Genomic DNA, 21,807 nt, shown 5'->3' with positions numbered 1-21,807 from the left:
GGAGTCCCTGAGGACGCAGAGCACCATATTGGCCACCTCCAGGGTCGACCCGACGCGTAGGTCACGAATGTACAGCAGGAACAAAATGAACTGGCGCAGAAGCGCCCCTGTCCTACCGCAGTCAAGTGATTCAGAGGTAGAACGGCCTAACCTTGTACCACCCAACTCGCCTGCGCTAAATAATCCACACTCAACGGTTAGTTCGTGGTTTCTAGCCTAAAATTAGTTTGTAACCCTTGAAGTCTGTCTTGGATACATGTGATGAATGACTTTTTACGCACGCAGGTAACATCTGACCAGAGGCCCATGCGTCGGTGCAGCACCATGGAGCTATTGAACAACATAGGAGAACACCAGTTTGATATGGTTGACTTCGAATGTGAATATTCCAGTAACATACCTCCAGAGATGTCATGCTTTGTTGTATCTGACAACTCTTCCACCATGGGCCCTGGATTGGACAGCGACTTTGGAGCAAGCGCAGGTGAGTTATCATTAGGCCTACTAGAACATAGCGGTTTTACATTTACATGAAGTATGAATATCACATTTTCTCCACCATTAGAAAGCGATGGCCTCTCACAGCCTGCCTACAGTGGTGTAAAAATACTTTAAAGTACTACTTAAGTACTACTACATTCCGAAATAAGTGTACTTTTTACTCTACATTTTCCCTGACACCCAAAAGTAGGCTACTCCTTACATTTTGAACGCTTAACACGACAGGAAGATGGTCCAATTCACGTACTAAATGTATCAAGAGAACGTCCCTGTCATCCCTACTGCCTCTGACGGACTCGCTAAACACGTTTCGTTTGTAAATTATGTCTGAGTGTTGGAATTGTCTGAGTGTTGGTGTGCCCCTTGCTATCCCCGTAATAAGGAAAAAAAGGGCAATCCGGTTTGCATAATTTTAAAGCATTTTAAATTATTTATACTTTTACTTTTGACGCTTAAGAATATTTAAAACCAAATACTTTTACTCAAGTATTTTACTGACTGGGTGTCTTTTACTAGAGTCATTTTCTATCAAGGTATCATTACTTTTACTCAAGTATGACAACTGGATACCTTTTCCATCACTGCCAAGCTAATTACGCAAGCGTTTCTCCAGGTGTCTCGCTCCGGATTTTATCCGCGGACAGCGACGGTCTCAACAACGGTTTTTGGGACTCCGGAATGGAATGGGACTATTACGACCCGTGCTATGTGAGGGAGAAAAACATACCCAAACAGAAACATCACATGCCTGCATTGCATACCAAGCATTATTGGGTATGATGCCAGAGAACTTTTTAATATTTATTTATTATTAGGCTACATATTTTTCTCCAAATATTTAATTCTAAAAAGCGCACTAACACAGATTATCACTTTTTCCATTTAGCCAAATGTAACTGCCCCCCCACCCATCAGTTTTGTAAAGAACTGCACTCACTTTTGTAAATCACTCATGTATATTCATTGTCAGACACTTCTACTATTCACATGGTTTGTTACACTTGAATAAGCACATTTATTATATGCACTAAAATTGCTTGAACATTTGATTTCATCCACTACTAAAGTTGTCAATAAAGATTGTATTGCAAGCAATACATATTTCCCCAAAATAATTGATTGGTTTCATGGTTGAAGTTCATTCCCTTTTCAAAGATCTATCCAAAAATGTACAAATTGCAAACTGACATCCACTATTCACGAGTTAATTTATTGTTTTAATTTCGTACAATTCAATTTAAATGTTTTAAACCCTATATATTCATACATTACAAGTCATAAGCAATTCCCCTCCCTCTAACAGGCTAGTTTTATATCCTTCATTAGTTGCACATATGAAGCCAGATGTACTCACACTGGCTTCTGCCCCCCCTCCTTAAATCCATACAAGGTTTGAAAAAGTCCTGCAAATGCCAGAACAGACAAGCTGCAACATGCTGTCTAACTATTAAAGGGGGATGAGAAAGGTTTGTAAATAATGGGATTTTTTTTGTTTTAGGTCATGGAAATATTTGTGTATATTGTGCGGCATTGTACAGATTTGCCAGAATGTATATGAGGAAACTTTGGTCCACGGAGTGGTTGTGTTTTGGTCCACTGTGGGTCATGGTGTGGTTTAACCATAGAGGTCATCGTCGTTGTCCTCGTTGAAGACTGTGCCACCGCTGCCACCAGCAGAGCCCTGGCTGGGCCCGGCCCCTGGCGCAGAGTTAGTGGGGAACCTGAGACGAGGACAGGAGAGGAATTGTTTAGCTCATTACAGTACATATCAGGGGGCGCCAGCTTGGTATTGCCAGTACATTCCTTATGTAAAACACATGGCTTGTTAGCTGTACATAGAATAGACGTATTTTGTAAGAAAAGTTGAATGAACATTCCCAATGGTGGTGTATATGTAACGAATGTGAAATGGCTAGCTAGTTAGCGGTGGTGTGCGCTAGCAGCCTTTCAGTCGGTTACGTCACTTGCTCTGAAACATAGAAGTAGTGGTTCCCCTTGCTCTGCAAGGGCCGTGGCTTTTGTGGAGCGATGGGTAACGATGCTTCGTGGGTGACTGTTGTTGATGTGTGCAGAGGGTCCCTGGTTCGCGCCCGTGTCGGGGCGAGGGGACGGTCTAAAGTTATACTGTTACATATATAGACTATAAATTATCTAGGATATATGGGAGCGGAGATAGTGGATGATGGTGTTGAATAATACTGTGTATTATGTGCATTTTGCTTACCGGAAACTTCCGAAGCCTCTGCTCTGCTGTAACGTCTGGGCGAACATCTCGTATTTGCGGATGTCGTTGTCGCTGACGGAGCGGCGGGCGAAACGCATGGCCTCCTCAAAGTGGTCCTTACGGATCTCTGGGACAGGGTCGTCCTCCTCCACTTCCTGTGGGGGCAAGAGGGATAGAAAGAGGTGAAGGGGGGGTTAAAAAATGTATCTATAAAATACAATCACGCCTTCTCTTCCTTCAGTATGTGTGTAAATCAGTTTAAGGTTAAATGCATCATCCCTTCTCCCTTGCAAAATAAATACTTCCTGTGTATCCATAATGAATAGAAATCAAAGTGTCCCAGTTGATTTACTCAGTCATTTAATATTGAATACAGCAATGTTGTTTTGTGTCTTCCTGAAATTAAATCTGCTGGTGATAAGCCCAGATCCTACATTACCCAGGCTTCACATGCACAAAGTTAGCTATAGTCTAGACTGCGTCATTGAACAAATACAGATTCATTAGTGACTAAACTCACCATGGCTGAGGGGTTGGTCTGCCTCTCCCTCTCCCTCCTGATCTCGTTCTCGATGGACTCCCTGATGGCCATCTTACAGGCCCTCTGGCAGATCTCTGTCAGGTCAGCTCCAGAGAAACCATTGGTCATCTTGGCCAAGAAATCCAGGTCCACATCCTTTAATCATACAGGGGTAGAGGGAGTATTAAAACAACTTCCAGACAAAGATCAAACAGTAAATGGGATTATAAAATACATTTGTTTCACACACACAGCAATTTCCATATCAACAACTTTTCCCACAAACCCATTTTCTACCCATTACATGTAGCCCAGCCTGGAATGAAGACATTTAATGAGCCCCAACCCCTCAAATCAGAACATGCTGACCGAGGTGGGAAAAACAGTTCAGTCAGCGCATGGCCAGATACACATATAAATAGATAGAGGCTTGCCTTGGCGATTGGTGACTTCCTGAGGTTGGCTCCGAGGATGTTGATGCGGGACTTCTCATCTGGCAGGGGGATGTAGATGAGCTGGTCCAGTCTGCCGGGCCTCAGGATGGCCGGGTCAATGATATCAGGCCTAGTACGGCACACAGTTTAGTCATTTAGCTTAACCTACATTTCTATCTCATTTTACAGTACCTTATTGTCCACCTAAGAACAAAGTGCAATCAACTGAGGTCGGGAAGACTACCACATATCATCATTGCAAGTAAAACCATAAAATATTGCGTAGAGCAGCAAGCCTAGTGCTAGAAATGTTTTTTAAACTCAGATTAACAGTGAAGCAGAGTAAGGGGTGAAGATGGCCAACCTGTTGGTGGCGCCAATGATGAAGACATTCTTCTTGCTGGACATGCCGTCCATCTCCGTCAGGATCTGGTTGATGACGCGGTCGGCTGCTCCGCCACCATCACCCGCGTTGCCGCCACGCGCCTTGGCGATGGAGTCCAGCTCGTCAAAGAAGAGCACGCAGGGGGCGGCCTGGCGAGCCTGGAAGATCGAGGGTTTAGGAGGGTACGATATAGGTTCATTGGGGCACACAACAGAAAACGTTTTGCAATGGAAAAGGAGAATAAGCATTTCACATTTATTAACCATCTTTTGTGCATGTGTAACACACAAATTAGATGTCATACAATTGATTTAAAAAAAAATACAACATAAAATACAGGTAAATATGAGGTTAGAGGGATCTTGATAAATCGGTTTAGCCTTACCTTGTCGAAGATCTCTCGGACATTGGCCTCAGACTCGCCGAACCACATGGTGAGCAACTCGGGCCCTTTGATGGAGATGAAGTTGGCCTGGCACTCGTTGGCGATGGCCTTGGCCAGCAGGGTCTTACCGCAACCTGGGGGTCCGTAGAACAGCACGCCCTTGGATGGGGTCATGCCGAACTTCAAGAACTTGTCTGGGTGCTCCACTGGGTACTGAAGAGAAGAAGAAAAGAAGATCGTGAAGGTTAGACAAACCATTAATTAAGCTTTTCACATGAGAGTTCCAAATATCTCTAACGGTCGCCTCAGCAGGAGTTGTTTTATGCACGTGATGTCAGAATGCACTCACTGTTCCAAAATGTGATAATTAGCTGCCTGCTAATTATCTATAGGCTATTTTTCCACTTGACAATTAAAAATGATTTTCTAACAAGTAGTATTTTTTTAAACAACAATTTTAATTGAGGTCTGTTCCGCCTCCTCATTAATTCACATAGAAGTAACTAATTTCAGTGTTGAGGACAATTTATGTCTGAGGCTTTACTGACCAAGACAAACTTCTCTCTTCGAGGAGAGCTCAAGCACTTCACCAATGTTTCCACAGATCAAGTATGCAGACATTGCACAAATTGGAAAATTCTGTTTGGTGCTTGCATTGCCTTGCTTGATGTTTTCCTTGCAAATAATAACTTTGGACATGTGTGCGTTCCTATCAAAGTTAGTGCCTTATTTCCTGTATATCGTTTTGTCGTTTCTACTGTAGCATACAGTAGGTATGTATGGAGCATAATGTATTTACAGTTTTATTCACATGTTTTCAAGTACTGTTGACAAATAAGGCATTCTGATTATTGCATAGATTGTAATGGACACCTATGATGTGTGTAAAATACTTTTTTGAATGTTCTACTGATTATAATGAGCTAATGCTAAGCTATTTGCCAGCTATGTGTGGCGCCATGTTTGTTGACATCATACAATGCATTCTGGGTGTCACGTAAACGTCTGTCAGACAAAAGATGTTAAGGGTAAACTTCCGGAAGTGAATGAAGGGAAGTGAATTATCGTAGACGACACACCCTCTTCAACATGCATACTTGCAAACAGACCAAACTCCTCGTATCTTTGGTTGACGCGAAAAAACAAACATGGCGGCGCGCACAAACTACCCATGGTCTGATTACTTACGATTTCTAGAAAGTGATTTACTCAATTATTTAAATCAATTGTGAGCTCACATGTGATGAATTATTTATAGTAATTGCTATTAGCTAATTCATATTGTGGTTTGACAGCCGAGAGTTATCTAAATACGCCAATCTTTCCTCAGTTAGCGCTAGGACTAGTGTAGGCTACATTTTCCGGTTTGGATGATTGTGTATGCTATCGCTACTTCTGTGAATGTCTGAAAATTACAATAAACTGGTCACGTTCAGGACATAACTTTTTAAGGACTGTTTGTGCCAAATGTTTCTGTGAGGGGAAAAAAAGTGTGGCTAGCTCAAATGCTGACTGTTGCGTCATCAAAACTGGACGTTCTAAATAAGCGGTCTAATCGTACGCTGCAGGGGACCATTGTAGAATGATAACACCTGTGAAGGGATTCATCATTCGGACTCCTCACTCTTTCAATGAATGATACAAAATCAACAAATTACATTAGCTTTCATGGTATATAAATCTGCATCTCATCAGTAACATACCCCACGACTAGAACATGGCCTACCTGTACAAGCTCCTGGAGTTCCCTCTTGACATCTTCCAGACCACCGATGTCCTCCCAGCTGATGTTGGGCACCTCCACCACAGTCTCTCTCAGGGCAGATGGGTTGCTCTGGCTTAGAGCCCACTGAAACACAACCCACATACAACTGGTTAGTCCAGCTGGCTTAACGATTCTCTGCTACGACTGGTTCTAATGCTCAATAGGTACGGCTGTCCTCAGACCATTAGCAAAAAGACAAATACTGGATGCTGCAGATTTGCATAGTGATGAAAAACAGAAGGGTGAATAAAGTTCTCAGTGCAGTAGAAGCTACTTTGAGTGCTGTGTGTGTTGGAGAAAATAATCCAGTTCATTACTCTGAAGTCGTCCATGGTGACGGCAAGGGAGTTCATGACCTCTGCGTCGATGGTCTCGTCCTCAAGGTCAATGAGATCCATCTTCTTCCTGATGGCCTGCAGAGCGGCTTCAGAGCACAGAGCAGCCAGGTCAGCACCCACGTGGCCGTGAGTCTGATTGGCAACCTGGAGGACACAGACAGACATGGTCACACATACAGTATCAACATGGCAGGGACTTCACTTAAACCCACTCACAACTTTTCATTCTACATTACATACACAACATGTTTAATTGACAACCTCACTCTGTAAATTACAGCAGTGTTATACACACACCTGCTCGAGGTCGACGTCGTCGGACAGTTTCATGTTCTTGGTATGGATCTGGAGGATCTCCAGTCTGCCTGTTGCGTCAGGAATGCCAATGTCCACCTCCCTGTCAAAACGCCCTGAGGAGAAACATCACACAGTTAAGGTCAGCCTCACTAACCAGCATATAAATAGATTCAATTCCATTGTATTTCTGTTACCACCAACCCTGCTGATTCACAAGCAGTAATGACAAAGAATTTTAAAAAAGGATGAAGATATTAGTCAAATACAAGAGACCTCTGGTAAAACTAAGAACTTGATTTAAGAAGTGAAACTGTTACATTCTAGGTCTACAAGTGCACTGAGGGATCTTACCAAATCGCCTGAGGGCGGCGTCAATGCTGTTGGGTCTGTTGGTGGCTGCCATGACGATGACGTGAGCACGCTGCTTAAGGCCGTCCATGAGTGTGAGGAGTTGGGACACGATGCGCCTCTCCACCTCACCGTGTGTCTACACAGGACAAAATAGAGGGTTAATTACTTTTTCTGTTGACCCCAAGGAGGTCAAGTTTATGGTAGAGAGTATAAGAGTTTCATCTTATAGAGAATATACTGTAGTGTCATTCAACCCTGGTCCTAGAGACCCAAGTTTTAAGTTGTATTAGTCATATGTACAGGACACACATGATGTACACCGTCCAACAAAATACTTACTTGCAGGTAGGGTTGGGAATTGATAGGGACCTTATGATACAATATCACGATACTTAGGTGCCGATACAATATGTACTGCGATTCTATATGTATTACAATTCGATGTTACAAACAACCAGTGCATTCAGAAAGTATTCAGACCCCTTTGTTACGTAACAGCCTTATTCCAAAATAGATTAAACAGTTTTCCCCCTCAATTGACACACAATACCCCATAATGACAAAGCAAAAACAGGTTCATTTACATTTTTTACTAAAAAATGAAGTAAACTGATCACATTTACCTAAGTATTCAGACCATTTACTCAGTCCTTTGTTGAAGTACCTTTGGCAGTGATTACAACCTAAAGTCTTCTTGGGTATGACGCTACAAGCTTGGCACACCTGTATTTGGGGGAGTTTCTCCCATTCTTTTCTGCAGATCCTCTCAAGCTCTGTCAGGTTGGCTGGGGAGCTTCGTTGCACAGCTATTTTCAGGTCTCTTCAGAGATGTTCAAGTCCGGGCTCTGGCTGGGCCACTCAAGGACATTCAGACTCCTGCGTTGTCTTGGCTGTGTGCTTAGGGTTGTTGTCCTGTTGGAAGGTGAACCTTCGTCCCAGTCTGAGGACTTGAGCACCCTGGAGCAGGTTTTCATCAGGATCTCTGTACTTTGCTCTGTTCATCTTTGCCTCGATCTTGACTAGTCTCCCAATCCCTGCCGCTGAAAAACATCCTCACAACATGATGCTACCACCACCATGCTTCACCGTAGGGATGGTGCCAGGTTTCCTCCAGACGTGACGCTTGGCATTCAGGCCAAATAGTTAAATATTGGTTTCATCAGACGAGAGAATCTTGTTTCTCATGGTCAGAGTCCTTTAGGTGCTTTTTGGCAAACTCCAAGCGGGCTCTCATGTACCTTTTACTGAGGAGTGTCTTCCCATCTGGTCATCCTCCATAAAGACCCGATGGTTGTCTTTCTGGAAGGTTCTCCCATCCCCACAGAGGAACTCTGGAGCTCTGTCAGTGTGGCCATCGAGTTCCTGACCAAGGCCCTTCTCCCCCGATTGCTAAGTTTCGCCAAGCGGCCAGCTCTTGGAAGTCTTGGTGGTTCCAAACTTCTTCCATGTAAGAATTATGGAGGCCACTGTGTTCTTGGGGACCTTCAATACTGTAGACATTTTTTGCTACCCTTCCCCAGATCTGTGCCTCGACACAATCCTGTCTTGGAGCGATACGGACAACTCTTCGATCTCATGGCTTGGTTTTTGCTCTGACATACACTGTCAACTGTGGGACCTTATTTAGACAGGTGTGCACCGTTCCAAATCATGTCCAATCAATTGAATTTACCACAGGTGGATTCCAATCCAGTTGTAGAAACATCAAGGATGACCAATGGAAACAGGATGCACCGGAGTTCAATTTCGAGTCTCGTAGCAAAGAGTTTCAATATTAGAATGTGTTGTCACTTAAGCATCCTACGTTTAATATTTTTTGTGTCCATCAGTTATTTTTCCTATTGCCTTTTCTGGGTTTTTTCTCCACGTAAATTTTATATCCTGAGAACTTAAAATATTCTGAGAATATTTTTAACAAGGAGGCATTGAGTTTAATATTATTCAGGTCTATCAGGAGATTGTCGTCAAATAAGTTTAGTTTATACTCATGTTTACTAATACCTGTTACATTTAGGTCCTGTTTAATTATTTTTGCAAGCGGTTCCATTGCCAGTCCAAAACAGGAGGGTGGAGACTACTGCCTCGTACCAATTTCTAAAGCAATTTCATCAGATAATGTATCATTTGTATATATTTTTGCGAAATGTATTATCAGCTGGAAAGTTGAATGCTTCAAAAAGTTAATAGAAAAGGCCATTCAAGACGGTCGAAAGCCTTTTCGGCATCAATAGTCATTATTGATGAATCGCCATTTTGTTTCTTAGCACATTGTATTATACTAAAACATGTTTTTGTATTTGTTTGTAAGTGTCTATTTTTAACTAACCCTGTTTGATTGTGTGTCAAGTCTGGTAATACTTCTGCCATACCGTTGTTTAAGAATTTTGTTATTTTACAGACTCCAGATTTTCCTGGTTTTAATATAACTGAAATAACAGTTTGATACATGGAACTCAGAAGCACTGAATTTAGTGATGCGTGTTGTCATTTGAATAAATAGGGGCGCTACTTTGTCCTAGAATATCAAATAAAATGTTATGGGAAAGCCATCCATCCCTGGTGCTTTTCTCCATGAATGTTTTAATTGTCTAATATATTTATTGTTGGGTGATTTCCATTTTTAGTAATTTTCTGCTGATAGTTGCGTGAAGGTTGTTGAGTCTAAGGCGGCTATAGGATCAGACCAACGGTTATTTTAATAAAGCTTTTAAAATTATTAATAGCATTGTTTCTGATTTAAAGCGTTTGTATCCTTATCCTTTTGAAACTAACTGGTTTGGCGTATTCATTTTGCGAGGGCTGCGAGGTGTTTACCAGGTTTGTTTGCCATTAAATAGTATGCTTTGAGTTTAACCTGTAGTTTTTGGCTCTCTTCAAGGAGTAAATTCCTGCTTAAAATTCAGAAATTGTATTTCCTTCTTTACCATGTAAATCTTATTTTTTTAAATGGGCTTTTTCAAAGATGTATTTCTTTAATTTACATTTCTAACTCAAGATTTGACTTTTGCAGAGTATGAGATTAGGAGATTGATAATGTACGCCTTAAAAACATCCCACATTATGTTGGGGGTCTGCTTTTCTTTGTCCACATTTGTAAAGGTCTTCATTTTTTGTTTACATACACTGCTCAAAAAAATAAAGGGAACACTTAAACAACACAATGTAACTCCAAGTCAATCACACTTCTGTGAAATCAAACTGTCCACTTAGGAAGCAACTCTCTGGGGAGAGTGGGTCCACCGAGAGAAGTGAGATGAGTGGAGGCACCACACATACTTCAGGGAAGTATGTCTGATGCCCTCCCAGCTCCCCCATCCCAATCCCTCAGAGCCCATCTCCACTCTCACCAATAACCACCATTGGTTGGCAAACAAGGAATAATCACTTGACCTCTACTAATTTGGCCAGGACTCTTATTTTACAGCAAGTTTGCAAGTCACAAAAATAAATACAATTACACTATAGATAAATTCTTCCTCCCCTATTTACCAAGCCAATCTTGTCCCTCTCCACTAGAGGTCGACCGATTATGATTTTTCAACGCCGATACCGATTATTGGAGGACCAAAAAAGCCAATTTTTTAATTTATTTTTAATTTGTAATAATGACAATTACAACAATACTGAATGAACACTTATTTTAACTTAATATAATACATCAATAATATCAATTTAGCCTCAAATAAATAATGAAACGTTCAATTTGGTTTAAATAATGCAAAAACAAAGTGTTGGAGAAGAAAGTAAAAGTGCAATATGTGCTATGTAAAAAAGCTAACGTTTAAGTTCCTTGCTCAAAACATGAGAACATATGAAAGCTGGTGGTTCCTTTTAACATGAGTCTTCAATATTCCTAGGTAAGAAGTTTTAGGTTGTAGTTATTATAGGAATTATAGGACTATTTCTCTCTATACGATTTGTATTTCATATACCTTTGACTATTGGATGTTCTTATAGGCACTTTAGTATTGCCAGTGTAACAGTATAGCTTCCGTCCCTCTCCTCGCTCCTACCTGGGCTCAAACCAGGAACACATTGACAACAGCCACCCTCGAAGCAGCGTTAACCATGCAGAGCAAGGGGAACAACCACTCCAAGTCTCAGAGCGAGTGACGTTTGAAACGCTATTAGCGCGCACCCCGCTAACTAGCTAGCCATTTCACATCGGTTACACCAGCCTAATCTCGGGAGTTGATAGGCTTGAAGTCATAAACAGCGCAATGCTTGAAGAATTGCGAAGAGCTGCTGGCAAACGCATGAAAGTGCTGTTTGAATGAATGCTTACGAGCCTGCTGGTGCCTACCATCGCTCAGTTAGACTGCTCTATCAAATCATAGACTTAATTATAACATAATAACACACAGAAATACGAGCCTTTGGTCATTAAAATGGTCGAATCCGGAAAATATCATTTCGAAAACAAAACGTTTATTCTTTCAGTGAAATACGTTACCGTTCCGTATTTTATCTAACGGGTGGCAACCCTAAGTCTAAATATTGCTGTTACATTGCACAACCTTCAATGTTATGTCATAATTATGTACAATTCTGGCAAATTAATTACGGCCTTTGTTAGGAATAAATGGACTTCACACAGTTCGCAATGAGCCAGGTGGCCCAAACTGCTGCATATACCCTGACTGCTTGCACGGAACGCAAGAGAGGTGACACAATTTCCCTAGTTATAAGAAATTCATGTTAGCAGGCAATATTAACTAAATATGCAGGTTTAAAAATATATACTTGTGTATTGATTTTAAATAAAGGCATTGATGTTTATGGTTAGGTACATTGGTGCAACGACAGTGCTTTTTTTGCAAATGCGCTTGTTAAATCATCACCCGTTTGTCGAAGTAGGCTGTGATTCGATGATAAATTAACAGGCACCGCATCGATTATATGCAACGCAGGACACGCTAGATAAACTAGTTATATCATCAACCATGTGTAGTTAACTAGTGATTATGTTAAGATTGATTGTTTTTTATAAGATAAGTTTAATGTTAGCTAGCAACTTACCTTGGCTTCTTGCTGCCCTCGCGTAACAGGTAGTCAGCCTGCCACGCAGGCTCCTCGTGGAGTGCAATGTAAGGCAGGTGGTTAGAGCGTTGGACTAGTAACCGGAAGGTTGCAAAAACGAATCCCCGAGCTGACAAGGTAAAAATCTGTCGTTCTGCCCCTGAACAAGGCAGTTAACCCACCGTTCCTAGGCCGTCATTGAAAATAAGAATGTGTTCTTAACTGACTTGCCTAGTTAAATAAAAGGTGTAAAAAATAAATAATTTTATTTATTTAATTTTTTTATTCGGCAAATCGGTGTCCAAAAATACCGATTACCGATTGTTATGAAAACTTGAAATCGGCCCTAATTAATCGGCCCTAATTAATCGGTCGACCTCTACTCTCCACCCTCCCTTCTTCTGACACATTTACACCCATACATGGACTTACTCATCCATTCTCCTTCATTCACATACAACATATACCCTTATGCATCCATACCCATTCTCCCCCCCCTACACATATCCACCCTCCTTCACACTCCCATTTATATGCAGAGGCAAACATCCACCCACCCACAGAATAGTTATTGACATACATGCTATATTTCCTTTTCAGTGTCCATGTAACCCATTGGCATCAGCTACTTCTATCGTTACTTCCTGGAGAAGAACTGTTACTTGGGGAAAGTATAATATGGTATTGGGGGAGGGGGAAAGAATATTGTATGTGACGCCCAAGATCAGGTTATTGTATGTAGCCTAGTGTGCTTATCACTTTTTCCCGATCCTTCCTCTCCTCAGGGCAGGTGGCTCTCCTTCAACAGGAAAGGTTTCTTGTAGCTTGTTTAGGGCTTCATCAGTGCTTGTGAATTCCTTCCGTTGCGTTCTCTTCCAGTGATAGATGGGAATGTAATCCTTGCGGGTTTTTTCTCAGCCTAGCAGACAGGTCCTGGATGAATCGAATGGACTAGCCATGGATTTTGATCTCCTTTCACCCCTGTGCAGTCAGCATGTTGACTTTGGTCTGATTGTTCCACAGCTTGACGATTACCATGCGAGGGTATTTCTGTTTCACGCCATCCTATGCTATCGTTCCAGATCCTCTGGTGATACATTCACATCAAGTTCCTTTTATCAATTTGACCACGTAGCTGGAAACGTCTCCCTTTTCCTCGTCTTCCGGCAGGACAATATTCTCCTGTTTCGTCTCATTCTGATTTCTTGCTGATACAATTAATCTAAAGTTTGCAACTTTGTTTCCACAAGGCTAATTTTGTGGTCTTGTTCATTCATGCACACACCTTGTATGTGCATGTATGACACAATAGACTACTTTTTTAACAGCTTGTAGCAGTTTGTTTGTTTTGATGGGCATTGAGAGCATTTTAGCTATGTTTTCCTGGATATCCTTTAGCTGTTCATTACCATCGTTTGCATCTCCAAGTTGCTCCTTGTCTTTTCCTCTGGGGGAAGCCATGGCTTGTTTAATTTGTGTCGTCGCGTTCGCTTAACCAACTGATTGGGTTGCTGTTGTACATAACTGACCTCTCACTCTGTCCCAGTTGCTTGGGGATATATTGATTTTTAGAGGCTTGATTTAAAAACTTTGTTGTCTGGCTTTTACATATAACAAGTTTTATCGGTACAAAACGGAGCTACTCACACCCCATGCATCCTATCGGTACGCACATGCGCCTCTCCACTACTACTTGCAGGTTCCTTCTCGACAATGCAACTTTTAGAAATAATAAAAGATAAGAATACGAACACAGTAAATGGCTCAGGAGAATAAACATTTTAGCATAAGTATCACAAATGTTCAACTGGGCGTGCAGGCTTTTGTCCTAGCCCTGTGCTACCACACCTGATTCAACTCAAAAAAAGTGTTTGAGCTGGGCTTGAAAAAAAGCCTGCACACCCTGTGGGCCTCCAGGGTTGTGTTCAGTAGGACACATTGTAGCAAAACTTGAGTAGTACCTTCCCGTTTCACTCAGTTTCAAAACTTTCTCCCTAACGAACATGACTTGGGACAGGATTGAAGAACATTGGTCTATTGGATGAGAAGGAAACTGTATCAGAAGACCTACCTTTTCTCTTTTTGGTGCAATGGCGTCCAGTTCATCAATGAAGATGATGGCCGGGGCATTCTTCTCAGCCTCCTCGAAGGCCTTCCTCAGGTTACTCTCAGACTCTCCGGCCAGTTTACTCATGATCTCAGGCCCTGAAACATTTAGCAGGCACAAGTTCAACTATTAGGAAACATCCTGACAACAAACACACTGAATGTGTAATTCTGACCATCAATGAACAACAGATTTAGGGTCAATCAATTAAAAATTCAGTCAGTTGCATTGAAATTCCAACTAAAAACATTTAAGTATTTTTAATGGAATTTCAATCCACTTCATGCATTGACTGAATTTAAATGGAATTTAACGAAATGCTGATGAAAAATTACAAAAGCTTTTGTCCTTCAGTCTCTCACCATTTATAAGGAAAAAGAAGGCTCCAGTCTCATTTGCCACAGCACGGGCGATCAGAGTCTTTCCTGTTCCAGGGGGTCCGTACAGCAGGATTCCCCTTGGAGGCTGAATGAAAATTAGAAGTGATAAAAAATGTTTTACATGAAAATGTAATTCAACAGCAATTCATTCACCTGCATAAACAAACCAAATCAAAATGTATGGTTAAAACAAGAAACCAGTTTTAGGCATTTATCTAATAATTGTACACAAGGTTTGACGTGAAGGATGAGAGGTGTATTTAGCTCACCTTGACGCCGATGGCCTTGAACAGTGCTGGGTGTCTCAGGGGCAGCTCCACCATCTCCTTAATCTGGGCCAGCTGCTTCCTCACACCACCAATGTCATCATAGCCAACCTCATTCAGAGACTCCTCTTCATCCTAAACACAGAAATAGATGTGGTTAGTAAAGCATAAGAAACTAGGGCAAAAGGCTACAGATGGCATACAAATGTAAGAAATTGTTTTCTACGATCAGAAAAAAATCTGGAATTACTGAATAATCAAGAAAAATCCCTTTTCTGAAAACTCCAGCTTTGATGTTAACTTGCTCTCATGCACAAGATCCAACTGAAGATATAGAAAACTGCAGCAGTGCTGGTACTGAATATAGCCGTACCTCTCGTTTGATGGGCTCCCCCTCACAGTGGATGACTGTGTCTGGGGCCACGATGCAGTAGGGGTTGGGGTCCGTCTCCACTACCTTGAACTCCACAGCTCGCATTCCTCCCCTCACCAGGAAGATGTCCCCTACAAACAGAGATTAAGCATTGACCCACATGCTTAATCCTCTGGCCTTGGCGTTTTTCATAATCATATTGTGAGACACACTGGCTGTGCCAGCAAACAAGGGTTGTTCAGTACACACAAATCGGAAGAAAACTCTGAATCGAAGTGAAACAGGGAGGGACCATCTGTACTTATCAAATTTAAAAAAAATACTTGTTTTCCATTAAGAAATCATGCCTTAATGAACATGACCCTGAACATATTCTGGAGTACAGGGTCATGTTCAAGTGGAGGAAGTACCTCCTCAGTTTCAAAACGTTTTATCCCATATGGTCACTGCCTTAACACACCCCAGGTTGTCCTTTGGATCACAGTTTCCCAAACTCGGTCCTGGGCCCATCCTGGTTGTATGTTTTGGTTTTTGCCCTAGCACTACATAGCTGATTAAAATAACCAACTGATCATCAAGCTTTGATTATTTAAATTAGCTGTGTGGTGCTAGGACAAAAAACAAAACATGCAGGGGGGGCCACAGGACCGAGTTTGGATCACTGTTACCTTTCCTGATGGGCCTGTAGGCCTCCAGGAAGTAGGGCTTGAGGTAGACCTCAAACAGGTTCCCTGTGATCCCCTCCACAGTGTCATCAATGGGCAGAACGTGGATCCGCTTCCCGTACTTCACGTCTGGGCATGGCTGAATACTGTGGGACCACCAAAAGAATGAATTATGTCAGGGCTTTACTGTACATTGAAGGAGAAGCAGAGGTCTGGTTTTACACATGATGCTGCATTGATGCCAAAGTTATCCAGTTCCATCTCACCTGATAACATCTCCCAGGCGGACTCTTAGGTTGTTGCGGACCACTCTGTTCATGCGGACCTTCTCGTCGGAGCAGGTGTCATCAGAGAGCACGATGCAGACCGTCTCCCGTCTCTTCTTTCCTTTCATCAGCACTGTGTCTCCCCTGAACAACTGCAACTCGTCCATCTTGGCCTAGGGCAGGACAGAAGAATCAGTCAGACACTAAATCCTATTGATTTAACATAGAACCTCCCACAGTGAAGATGTAACAGTCTAACACAGCCCGCACAACTGGAACGAGTGAGTTACCGGTGAAATAAATATGTATCACTCAGTGCAGACTGGGGGTTCACTAAAATGTCCCAGCCCCATTCATTCACCCCACTAATGACTCACCTGAGACAGCGAGACCACACTGTTGTCCTCATTGAGAGATTCATCCACAACCAACCGGTTAGGCCTGGTCTTTTGCTTTAAAATCGCTGTGGATAGATCATCATTTTTCGATCTGAGGGAAAATCAAAGAGATGCTAAATATATCAGCTGGCAAGATGTAACATACTTGATCATTAAACCTGGGAGTACATACTGACAAGCTAGTTGACTGTTGGAAAGTTTTGCTAAGCGATAAAAGGGTTTCCTTTAATCCTTAGTGTGATGTAATGAGCTTATTATATCAAATCAACTGTAGTCTCTTTGGGTGAAAAGTAAAGTGTGCCTACTGACTAGAGATAGAAACTTAGAATAACTATTGGCCAGTTGCTTTCAGTTTCTAATTATACAGTAGTGAAACTAACTACTAGAATGGGCAGCCATTCTATTTTGATGGGTTTTGAAATGTAATCTGCCACACTGTTAGCTAGTTAGCAGAGTTAACAGGAAAGTAGAGTATTATTCCTTTTATGAACAATAAAACAAATAGAAAAACAGAAATATACAAACGGTAAACAAACAGACACAGGGGTATTAAATGTGGAGATACATTTTCAATTTGTCAAAAAATATTATGGTATGTATTGCTTTTTTGATTTTAAACTTACTGATCATTTCAAACTAATGTTTCAATTATATCTTAAACAATGTGAAGACGGGTTTGTTCTCCGCCCACTTCATTTTATGGATAAAGAATCTTCCATGAAAAATAAACATTAACAATGAAAGTTCAAATCGGGGTCCATATCATTTGGATCAAAATATAAGTATTTCAAATTTACATTAATAGTAGTTTATTTTAAAAGAAAATCTTCTAACTCACTACAATCTTCTGAAATAAGAACAGTCCCAAAATAAATGGTCAAGAGTCTCTGGGACAACTATAAAATGCACATTTGTTATCAATAGCCATTTTTAATCTGTGTACAATAAAAGGTCTTAACGGGGTAGATTCTATGAATGAGTTTGTATGATACTTTCACCTTATTAGATAGACAATATTTCCCAGACAACAAGACTTTGTTCCAGTTCACTTGTCCTAGGGCTACATTCCAGTATATTCCAGCAGAGGGAATAGTAACATCTTGACAGAGATTTCATTACACAGTGCATTCGGAAAGTATTCAGACCCTTTGACATTTTATGTTAAAAAAATGTTTTCCCTCATCTACACACAATACCCCATAATCACAAAGCAAAAACAGGTTTGGACATTTTTGGAAATGTATTAAAAATAAAACATACCTTATTTAATTAAGTTTTCAAACCCTTTGCTACGAGACTCGAAATTGAACTCGCGTACATCCTGTTTCCATTGATCATCCTTGAGATGTTTCTACAACTTGATTGGAGTCCACCTGTGGTCAATTAAATTGACTGGACATGATTTTGAAAGGCATACCTGTCTGTATAAAAGGTTCCACAGTTGACAATGCAGGTCAGAGCAAAAACCAAGCCGTAAGGTTGAAGGAATTGTCCGTAGCGCTCCGAGACAGGATTGTGTCGAGGCACAGATCTGGGGAAGGGTACCAAACAATTTCTGCAGCATTGAAGGTCACCAAGAACACAGTGGCCTCCATCATTCTTAAATGGAAGAAGTTTGGAACCACCAAGACTCTTCCTAGAGCTGGCCGCCAGGCCAAACTGAGCAATCGGGGGGAGAAGGGCCTTGGTCAGGAACTCGATGGTCACTCTGACAGAGCTCCAGAGTTCCTCTGTGGGGATGGGAGAACCTTCCAGGAACACAACGATCAGGCCTTTATGGTAGAGTGGCCAGATGGGAAGACACTCCTCAGTAAAAGGCACATGAGAGCCCGCTTGGATTTTGACAAAAAGCACCTAAAGGACTCTGACCATGAGAAACAAGATTCTCTCGTCTGATGAAACCAATATTTAACTATTTGGCCTGAATGCCAAGCGTCACGTCTGGAGGAAACCTGGCACCATCCCTACAGTGAAGAATGGTTGTGGCAGCATCATCCTGTGGGGATGTTTTTCAGCGGCAGGGACTGGGAGACTAGGCAGGATCGAGGGAAAGATGAACAGAGCAAAGTACAAAGAGATCCTTGATGAATACTTGCACCAGAGCACTCAGGACCTCAGACTGGGGCGAAGGTTCGCCTTCCAACAGGACAACGACCCTAGGCACACAGCCTAGACAACTCAGGAGCGGCTTCGGGACAAGTCTCAATGTCCTTGAGTGGTCCAGCCAGAGCCCGGACTTGAACCCGATCTAACATCTCTGGAGAGACCTGAAAATAGCTGTGCAGCGATGCTCCCCATCCAACCTGACAGAGCTTGAGAGGATCTGCAGAGAATGAGAGAAACTCCCCAAATACAGGTGTGCCAATCTTGTAGCGTCATACCCAACAAGACTCGAGGCAGTAATCGCTGCCAAAGGTGCTTCAACAAAGTACTGAGTAAAGGGTCTGAATACTTATGTAAATGTTTTTTTATTTTCAATACATTTACAAACATTTCTAAAAACCTGTTTTTGCTTTGTTATAATGGGGTATTGTGTGTAGATTGAGGGAGAAAACAATTCAATCCATTTTAGAATAAGGCTGTAATGTAACAATGTGGAAAAAGTGAAGTAGTTTCCGAATGCACTGTGTGTGTGTGTGTGTGTGTGTGTGTGTGTGTGTGTGTGTGTGTGTGTGTGTGTGTGTGTGTGTGTGTGTGTGTGTGTGTGTGGAAAATGTAAATTCCTTCTAGCTGAATTGATGCTACAAAATCCTCAGCAGTTGCACTTTGAGTATTGTTATATTCTCCTGAAAGAAGAATAGCACCTTTTTAACTATTTGAAACTCCTCAGTAGTGAATGTAACATTGTGTGTTCTCATGAATTCTGGATAATCATATGGTTGTCCATCATTATTTGATAACTGTTTAACCCAGATAATGTTGTTGTCAAACTAGTTCTGGAAAAACAAAGACTTGTTTTTGTATGTCTATATTATCACAGCTTGTATATCTACTATGTGGGGAAAAGTTGTTTGTACATAAGGTTCCAAGTTAGAAGTACTTGTTTATTAAAGTTAGCAAGCTTAATAGGGATCTTAGTCACATCAAAGTTGCATTTGCGTAAAAATTCTAGACCACCAATCTGTTGGAATATTAAATTAGGGATTATATTCCAAATGCAATCCTTATTTCTTAAATTGTTTTGTATGCATTTGATCTTAAAGATTATATTTGCGGTTTTAAAATCCTGAGCATTCAACCCTCCCTCACTTTGGGTACTACATATTACAGCTTTTCTCAAATAATAAGGTTAATTCCTCCATATGAAGTTAAAGAATTTAGGATCAACCATTTTAGTTACTGACAGACGAACATCCAAGTTAAGGGAGGTATAAACTAATCTGGACAGACCTTCAGATTTTGACGAAAGTACACATCCAGATAAAGATCACTTAATAACCAGGAGTTAAATATTTTTACAATTTTCTCTACAATAGGAGAGAAATTTAAGTTGGCCCTTTCTGATCTTTGCAAACTTTAATACCAAGATATGTGATCACATCTTTTACATGGATATTACATAGAGTTTAAGTCACATCTTTTCAACACAAATAATTCACATTTCCTAATATTCAGAGAAAAACCAGATACATGTGAGAAGGCATTAATACACTCAATCGCTGTCGTGACTTCATTATGATCTTACAAAAAAAAAGTGGTGTCCTCAACCAATTGTTAACATTTTCTCTTTATCTTGTATCTGAATACCTCTAAAACTATCCTTATTGATATGAAGTGCCATAACTTGTGACCAATACAAATAAGGAGAAATTGGGCATCCTTATTTAATTCTGCGTCTAATATCGAATCTCAGAGGTTCCATGGGATAATTTAAGAGCTGTTGCTATTATTATAAAGTGTCAAATAAAATAAAGCCATCTTCCATAATGTGCTCATTATAATCTATCAAGTCCAACACTAGTCGGATATTATTACATATGGCTGCCCTTCATAAAACCAGACTGGGTATCATCAATGATTTGGTCAATACCCTTTTAAAGTCTTTCTGCAAAGATGGATGCAAGTAGTTTTCCATCATTGTTCATTAATATGATTGGTCTCCAATTTTCTATCATAGGATCTTTGTTTGGTTTGTGGATTACAGAAATTAGGCCTTGTCATAGAAGTAGGCAGGACCCCTAAATCAATTGCCTCCAAGACATTAAATATAAATTCAACAATATCCTAGAGGAGAGGAGAGTAGTAGTAGCTATTAGGTACCATATAACTAACTACATAAGATGATATTTACTCTTGAACGGGAAAAAGGGAGCATCACTGGTGTTTACTGTACAAAATGCTAATGTTTTGCTAAACGTTTACATCAAATTCAGCTGTGCAGGCCCCACATGACACAGCAAGAAAAACTGCGAGAGCTAGTGGACAGTCATTAGCACGAGTTTGCTAATGTAGGTAGCTATAGCAAATTCACTGTCAAATTAGCAAACGTTAGCTAGATACATACACATCACTTAGCAAATGTTGGCACAACATGACAAACACATTCATGTCGCTGTCAGTTAGCTAGCTACGTAGCTAGCTAACGTTAACTACCTAAGCTGCTAGCTAACAGTTTGGTAGATGGCTGGCTTTTATTTTTGACATGGCTAGCTAAAGTTAGCTTGCTAACCGGCACTGGTATAATCTTGCGGCCATAACTCTGTGTAACAGTATTATTTGCATGTATTCTCTGTTCTCTTTTACTAGTTATATGCCTAGCTACATCCATATAAAACACATACCGATCTTAGCTAAAAGGTAGCGTTAGTAGCTAGCTAGCTAGTTATTTGTACTAGAAACCGAAAGCTAGCTAACAAAGCGAACGTTATTGGTTACCGGATTCTATCTAGGTAAAGTTAAAACCAAGATTAGTTAGCAACGCCAACTTACTCTCCACCTGAAGCCATGGTGCTCCGCTTGGTATGTCCAACAAATAAAACCTGATTTCTTCCTCTTCTCGTGTGTTTCTCTTCAGTGAGTGCAACACCAACAGCTAACTCTGGGTGCGTTCGTAAATTCACCCTGGAGGGCCAGCGAGCGATAAGTGTGTTCGTAAATTCATAAATTATTCTGCGCTCTGGCACACAGACGAGT

At 41.1% G+C, this 21,807-nt stretch overlaps 1 protein-coding gene across 1 annotated transcript; it reads right to left on the bottom strand.

Annotated features, from left to right (window-relative positions):
• Positions 1 to 1,694: 1,694 nt before the first annotated feature.
• LOC120025772 (transitional endoplasmic reticulum ATPase) lies at positions 1,695 to 21,746 on the bottom strand. Its single transcript, XM_038970412.1, has 18 exons — positions 21,604 to 21,746; positions 16,654 to 16,765; positions 16,277 to 16,449; positions 16,014 to 16,156; positions 15,346 to 15,476; positions 14,976 to 15,107; positions 14,689 to 14,791; positions 14,291 to 14,424; positions 7,201 to 7,336; positions 6,850 to 6,962; positions 6,532 to 6,696; positions 6,176 to 6,298; positions 4,450 to 4,662; positions 4,044 to 4,222; positions 3,680 to 3,809; positions 3,246 to 3,401; positions 2,726 to 2,880; positions 1,695 to 2,222 (listed from the first exon to the last, which is right to left on the bottom strand). Exons 1-18 carry the CDS (start codon positions 21,618 to 21,620, stop codon positions 2,117 to 2,119), a joined length of 2,421 nt encoding a protein of 806 aa, XP_038826340.1. The 5' UTR covers positions 21,621 to 21,746; the 3' UTR covers positions 1,695 to 2,116.
• Positions 21,747 to 21,807: the final 61 nt, after the last annotated feature.

Source organism: Salvelinus namaycush, chromosome 31 (genome assembly GCF_016432855.1).
Source record: "Salvelinus namaycush isolate Seneca chromosome 31, SaNama_1.0, whole genome shotgun sequence".
Lineage (NCBI taxonomy): Eukaryota > Metazoa > Chordata > Actinopteri > Salmoniformes > Salmonidae > Salvelinus > Salvelinus namaycush.
The sequence above is the reverse complement of the archived record's forward strand: the minus strand, read 5'-3'. Positions and strand labels throughout refer to the sequence as shown.